General features: G+C 40.5%; 1 protein-coding gene across 1 annotated transcript in view; it reads right to left on the bottom strand.

Moving 5' to 3' along the window:
- Positions 1 to 2653: 2653 nt before the first annotated feature.
- The window catches only part of LATS2 (large tumor suppressor kinase 2), a 41914-nt gene continuing 37262 nt past the window's right edge, over positions 2654 to 7305 (bottom strand). Inside the window, exons 4-8 of the mRNA XM_009072416.1 lie at positions 6550 to 6770; positions 5995 to 6356; positions 5200 to 5382; positions 4198 to 4304; positions 2654 to 3462 (exon numbers count right to left, since the gene is read on the bottom strand). Of these exons, the coding sequence (XP_009070664.1) occupies positions 2968 to 3462; positions 4198 to 4304; positions 5200 to 5382; positions 5995 to 6356; positions 6550 to 6770 (1368 nt within the window). The 3' untranslated portion in view covers positions 2654 to 2967. The remainder of the gene's footprint in view (positions 3463 to 4197; positions 4305 to 5199; positions 5383 to 5994; positions 6357 to 6549; positions 6771 to 7305) is intronic.

Below are 7305 nucleotides of genomic sequence, written 5' to 3'. Positions count from 1 at the left end.
AATAAACTCCTTACTTTCAGTCAAGAATAAATATATCTGAGAGGGGTTTTATGTTTGTTTCAGTTTTGGGAGTTGAGAAACAGGGTTATTTTAATACAAATATTGCATTTATATAACCTCTGAAAAGAAGATTCTTGATGCTTTTTGCAGGAAGTTCAGCAGAACTACAAATGCTTAGAGTCAGCCTCAATATATGGTGTATTATTTATTTGTCCAAATGTAATAAAATTTACTCCCAAGTTTGTGTTTACTCCTGAAATGTCTGCAAAGGACGTGAACCTTCCAGAGATAGTTCTTGATAAGCTCGAAAGATTTGGTTTTCAAATCAGTTCTTTAGGTGAAATGGGAGTTGGCTTCTGTTCCCTGCAGCATAGATTCTAAATGAGTAATATATGCACTGTGGAAGCACCTGTTTCCTTCTGGGCCAGTTTCTCTTGTTTTGCTTAGTTGCAAAGATTTCTGCATTTGCAGGTGAATTATTTACATTTTAGAAATAAATCAGAGACAACATCCAGACAAGGCAAGCAAGGGTTGTGGCTGCCCTGGCAGCACTACCACTGCACCACTGCAGAGGAAGTGACTGGGCTGAATTTTATGCCACCACTGACCTGGTCACACGACAGCAAGTGTCACCTGGAATCCTGCCCCTTATTCTTAAGGGCCACGAGGGCAGAAGAAATTGTCTCAAGGTACCCAGAGATTCCACATCAAATGCTGCAGGAGAGGTGAGGTTTGGATCTCATGTCTGTAGCTCAAACCCATCACTCACATTACAAAAACAAACCCCTTAAAACAGGCAGCAGTTACCCATTTCAAGAACACACAACACAGTGTAGATTTTGATTCAGATTTTTAATAAATTGTGCCAGTAGAAGCTTTCAAAGGCAATGATATATCAATAAATAACAGTTAAATTGAGTTCCTGAGAAAGAACCTACCACATGAAAGAATGTCAGATAGATGTAAATAACAAAAAATGGCATTACTATATAAAAAAGCAGTAATACTGAATCTTACATGAACTGTCACAACACAAGCACTGCATACCTCAGAACATTCCTTTCATACAAATGTAAACAAATACACAATCATTTTTGTTTAGTTTAGGCTGATGAATTCATATGTTGTTGCTTAGATATCTAAACAATGGATAGGATAGGATATGCTAAAACATTAAGGAATAATATGTGGAATAATATACGGAAAAAATAATGAAGCTCCAGATTTAAAAATAAAATAAAGCAAAAACACATTAAAGGAGTGTTTTCCTCAAATGTTATTAGGTCAATCACTTTAAATAGGACTGTTACACTAATCTGAATTAAGGATTTTTGTGTGTGTTTACTTATTTAGTTATATATAATATATACGCAAATATGTATGGCTTAATTATCTTTAGTATTCTGATATCACCTTGAATAATTCTCACTTATACATACAAGAAAAATGCATATTTTAACATAGTTAAGAACTGATATTTCAAAGTATGCCTACAATTTGACAGAAATGAAGGCCTACTGTGCTCCATCACAGCAACATTTTAACCTCTAGGCAACAGGACAGAGTGACCTACCAACAATGCCAACATTTTCAGGTGTCAGTGCCAAAAACACTAGGATCCTAAATGGATACACAGCCAGTCACATGTAAGGATCTGATCTCTGGAAAAGCCACGTACCTCCATGGAGCTGCAGGCACTCAACATCAGCCTCATCTCACTTAGGATCTCAGCATGTTGGGGGAGCACAGCGCTGGACACGCTGGTTTGAAGACACTGTGCTGCATCTGTCAGCATTGGTGCTGTGCATTGCTGCTGGTGCTGAACCACGAGCACTGTGCACTGCCTGGACCAGCCCCAGCCAGGCTGCTGCCAAAATCAGCTCTGCAGTAACGGTCTCGCTGTTGATCCTTGGTGGGGAAACGCGTGTGCCGATGACACGTGCGTGCTAAAACGACCTATTACATCAGACCACAACATCACTATTCAGTTAGAACCTTTGCAATCTGTTTCACAAAATTAATATTGGATACAATCATAAGAGGAAACCATCCACACAATACATTATCAACACACGGGTTAAAATGGTCTAATTTTAGACCCTTAGTAAAAACGGATCCACAGGACCTGCCTGTGAATGGCAAGAAAAGGCCATTTCAAATAGAAAAACACTGCTCATGCAACATTCTTCACACACTAGACAATGAAATCACACCCAAATTGTCACTTTCTCACACTTTCTATTACACCCCAATAAGCAGAAGGAAATAAAGCAGCTTTAAGGTTATGTCACAATTTTGAAATGTGGAAAATGCATACAATAAACAAAAATCACGGTGCGAATACAATGGCATCAGTAAATTTAGGAAATTAGAGAGCAGTTTTCTATTTTTCATTTTTCTTCTTTTTTTTCTTTCTTTCTTACATTATTGCACAGAGACCTTTCAACACATGTTCTTCAGCTTTACGCATCTTCCTAAATGTGTAATAAGTGCTATGGATAAAATAAAAATGTAGAAAAGAAGAACAGCAGCATGATTTGTCAAAGTTAATCCCTATAATTTAGTAGGAAAAAAACCCCTGCTATAAACAAAATATAAGTGCTCTTTATTCATTTAAAAAATAACGCTGACAGTTGCAGAAGTCTGTAAATGTTAATCTGAGTAGGGGGATGCTGACCTCAAATAAAAATAGGCCTAGAAATGATAGACTGCTGGCCTTGCAGATTTTGGTGAAGACCAGGATTTCAAGTGTAATTATCAACAAAGTTATTTACAGTAGAACTGACCTGAACTTTCAAGAGTGCCATTTTTAGGACCTGGCCCTGCAAGCTTCTGACTCCCCAGGATGCCTCCAGCTTCAGCTGAAGGTACACCTGAACAAGTGCTGCAGGATCAGCTCCTAAAGGATCAGTTAAAGGCCCTATTGGATTCGAGATTAGTCTTATCTGGAGTACTCTATACAATAATTTACACATATACAGGCTGACAAGCTCCAGTCTGATCCACCACACCTTTGTCTTCTGCATCAGATTTCTCAGACTGGCCAACTTCCATTCCAGAAGGTTTGGGATACCTGAACGGATACCCGTTGTCATCAAAGAATCTTCGGAAAGTAAACTCGTAAAAAGCATGTTCTGTATGTTTGCTGTTGGAAGAAGCTAGTGGATCCCATGTCCTGGTGCTGTCACCGCTAGCATCGTTCCAAGGACTTTCTTCTTCAACTGGATCGAAATTTGAAGTGTCCATAGGATGGCTGATCTTTGGAACATAGGGAGCTGGCTGCCTACGGATATCGGTAGAGAAGTCCATAGAGTGAAAGAAAGAATGAGCTTTAATATCATCTGCTCCATTTCTTCCAAGCCTGTCCTCAGCAGCACAGCAGAGCTTTGTGATGAGATCAGTTGCCTCAGGGCTTAGCTTGATCTGTGAGGGAATGTGCAGTGTACTTTCCCAATTTATCACCTGCAGGTAAGAAAGATATTAAGCAACTTCTAATCCTGGAAACAGAATCCTTGCAATTGCCAACATTAACTGTATAGAAGTATGTATGTAACGAGTCCACTCACAGTCTGCATATCTCAGAGGTCCAGGGACCCAATTATTAGATTGCATTGCTTGTTAATAATTAATTTAGAGAACCAAAAAATATTGTTGGCTAGCAGACAAAAGAGCAATTCCATTTTTTAAAAAGGCAAGTTCCCTCCTGGATGCTCCCATAGTCAGATTTGAGAACACACTCACTTTAGACATTTTGTGGAATGACTTCAAGGAATGACTTCATTTTGTCTCCAAAATGTAAACTAGGAGAAATGGTCACAAGATAAATCCCTTCCATCCTTTCTAACTGCTCGACTTTTAAACACATTGCCAACTGCAATTATCACTGGCATATCAGCTTACTGATAGGCACTCTAAGGAATTCAAATAGATGAACCTGTGCTTAAGAAATCAGAATTCTGCCGAGAAGACTCCGAAAACTAATACCTTATCTACGCAGTTGGACAAGTCAGTTCTAGTCAGTGTTTTCGTTGCTTGGGAAAGGATCTGTGCTTGCATGGAACTATTTAAAATCAGGCTTTTGCAATCATTAGTCCTTTCTCTAGTAAAACAATGGGGGACAGCTCTATGCATGGAGGAGAAGGGAAGGGAAAAGGTTAACATTTTGCTACCACAGATTGGAACTTTGCTTCAGCTTACCTTCAGTTGAGTTTCTGTGGGTGTAGGAGCCAGGAAAGGAGGCTGTCCCACTAACATCTCGAAGAGGATCACACCAACACTCCACCAGTCACACAGCTGAGTGTATCCTGAAAGGCAAGTGAACAGGTTGACCTCCACCAGCCAGAGAGGATGTGTACAGAGCTACTTGCAATTAAGCATTAACAAACACCACACAAATTTCTGCCTTTTCTCAGACAAACGATTTGTGACTTCTGCTGGCTGACCTAAATTCTGCTGCCAATAAAGATCTAATCCTGTTGTCTGTGAATCTTTCTGAATAAATTTTACTTTCAACAAAAGTGAGTCATGAAACCATATAATTAGAAAGAATGAAGGAGGGGGTTTTGTGCCCTGTCCCACAGCTACATCACTACACAGACAACTCTGAACAACTAATCCCCTTACTACAGTGACCGTGTCAGTTCTGCATGGATAGCCACCAAGTACTGTCTAAATTCCTCAAGCTGAGCTTTTGAATGTTGGGTCTCCAGTGTAAATTGTGGAAAACTTTTTGTTGGGTTCCTCAAGTTCTGGCTGGGAATCTGGAGGACATGTTTCCACAAGTTTGCATCATCCATACATAAGTCGCCTACCTGAATGAGTGATCCAGAACCATCAGCTGGGTACCCACTGGTTTATGTAAACTTGATAGCAGCCAGAGTTGTACTCCATGAGTAGAGATAATCTGCTTTACACTTGAAAAACATCACTGCTAACATTGTCCAACTCATTTACTAACAGTCTCACTCAAAGGCCTCAGAGTGTGGATATACACAGACAGACAAAGTATGGCCACCACCAATGTCAGTTAGGTGATGCTAAACACTGGAGCATGGAGAGTTCTCCTTAATCTGAGCTAAGTGTGTGTGGCCTTCAGAATTACCACCCTCCAAAGCAGCAAGCTTATTCAAGGGGAAAAAGAAAAGTATTTCAAAGCATCAGTGTTCACTTAAACAGGAGAAAAAACGCAGGTTCATCTACCTTTACGAAGCAGGACTTCAGGAGCAATGTAATTAGGGGTTCCAACTAACGAGTGGGCTAGACATCTCTGATGCTGCTTCTTAGCTCTTTGTTCCAATGTCTTCAGCCTATCTCCACATCTACAATTGGACACATCATCCCAAAGATCACTGGGCTCCATGCTGTCTTGTCTGGTATGGCTCCCTTTCAAATGCGAGAGAAAGTTTACATTCATGGTCATAAAACATGACATGCAAACCATAAGTATTTACCTAGATCTAGTGCCATCTCCTACGCACTGAAGAATAGCATTTAAACTTTAAACCCAAGGTATTTCCTTCTGCCCTCCCGTTCACAATTGGTTTTCCATACAAAATGTCCAACAAAATGTCTCTGTCTCAGCACAAGGAAGTATATTTTCATATGGGAGATACAGAACAATGGAGCTATCCCAGTTATTTATGACCTTTTTGCCAACAGATGCCAATACTCCTCAAGAGCACACACAGGAGATATGTGGACTACTTCAAGCCTGTGATTAAATCACTTCACCATTTCAGAGATCCTCTAAACAAGTACAGACTGAAAAATGGCTGCTGCTGCAGTGGACAGCCACATTACTGACAGGGCTTTGAATAGTACTGGAAACAAACTAATTGAATGAGTCAGAGAGAGACAGACACATAATATTGCCATTGACGGTTTGTCTGTATACACACCACCTTGGTTTCCTCACCTGGCATTTCTGCCAAGAGCTGGGTGCTTGTTTCAAAATAAATACTGTGTACCATTCCAAATAAAGTCTAAAAACATTACCTTTCTGATAATATTTTGAATTGTGAGTCCACCTGAATCCAGTACATAGTCCAAAGTCAGTCAGTTTGATATGCCCATCGAGGTCTATCAGAATGTTGTCAGGCTTGATGTCTCGATGAATGAATCCCATTTTGTGCACACTCTCTATAGCCAAAGTGAGCTCTGCAATATAAAATCTAGCCAGGCGCTCTGGGAAGACCTCCATCCGAATCAGGAGACTCATCATGTCCCCACCAGGGATGTAGTCCATCACAAAGTACAAGTTCTCTTTATCTTGGAAGGAATAATAGAGTTTAACCACCCACTCATTGTCTGCCTCAGCAAGTATGTCCCTCTCTGCTTTTCTATAGCCAAAGTGAGCTCTGCAATATAAAATCTAGCCAGGCGCTCTGGGAAGACCTCCATCCGAATCAGGAGACTCATCATGTCCCCACCAGGGATGTAGTCCATCACAAAGTACAAGTTCTCTTTATCTTGGAAGGAATAATAGAGTTTAACCACCCACTCATTGTCTGCCTCAGCAAGTATGTCCCTCTCTGCTTTGACATGAGCCACTCCGGTTCAGTATCTTTCTTTCGCAGAGTCTTCATGGCATACAGGGCATGGGTATCCACCTTGCAGGCCAGGCATACTTCTCCAAATGCACCAATACCCAGAGTCTTGATTTTCACAAACATAGATTTGTCCATTTTGGCCCTTTTAAGTCTGTTGTAGTTGGACTCCTTCTGGTAGAGAATTTTCCTCATTTGTTCCTGTTCTGCTTCACAAAGGCCAGCCTTGACAAAGGAAAGCAAACCACAAGAGCTAGTACTGTTATATTCATAGCAAGAGAACAATAAATGAGCATTCCCAAAACATGTTTCTTGGAAAAATTAACCAGGGCCTAGAAAAGACATATTTGTGAGAGATACACTCACTTGTCTGTCTGTTGGGGTATTTCTGTAAAACTGGCAAATTCCCTGTGCCCTAATTTGTTACCTGAATGTCATATCTGAGAGTGGTCTGCCTTTCTCATTTGACTGAATGGAAGGGCATGGGACAAAGCTGTCAGACAGGGGAATATAACACAACAAACCTGACCACGGGAGTTGGTTTACACCTTTTCAAATGTGCACTTTGCCACTGCAGTCCACTACATGTATGTGCACTGCGGTATAGCTCCATTTAAACTGAAAGTTAAACTCAGATGCAGCAGTTCACTTTGTTCATGAATGTTCTCCAGGACAACTCACACTGACAGCTCCTACCTACCTTGGGTGCTGTCTGGCTGTTGTTTATTTTGTGTTGCAATTAGAAAGTTGGTTTTAACCT

Source organism: Acanthisitta chloris, unplaced genomic scaffold (genome assembly GCF_000695815.1).
Source record: "Acanthisitta chloris isolate BGI_N310 unplaced genomic scaffold, ASM69581v1 scaffold33193, whole genome shotgun sequence".
Classification (NCBI taxonomy): domain Eukaryota; kingdom Metazoa; phylum Chordata; class Aves; order Passeriformes; family Acanthisittidae; genus Acanthisitta; species Acanthisitta chloris.
The sequence above is the reverse complement of the archived record's forward strand: the minus strand, read 5'-3'. Positions and strand labels throughout refer to the sequence as shown.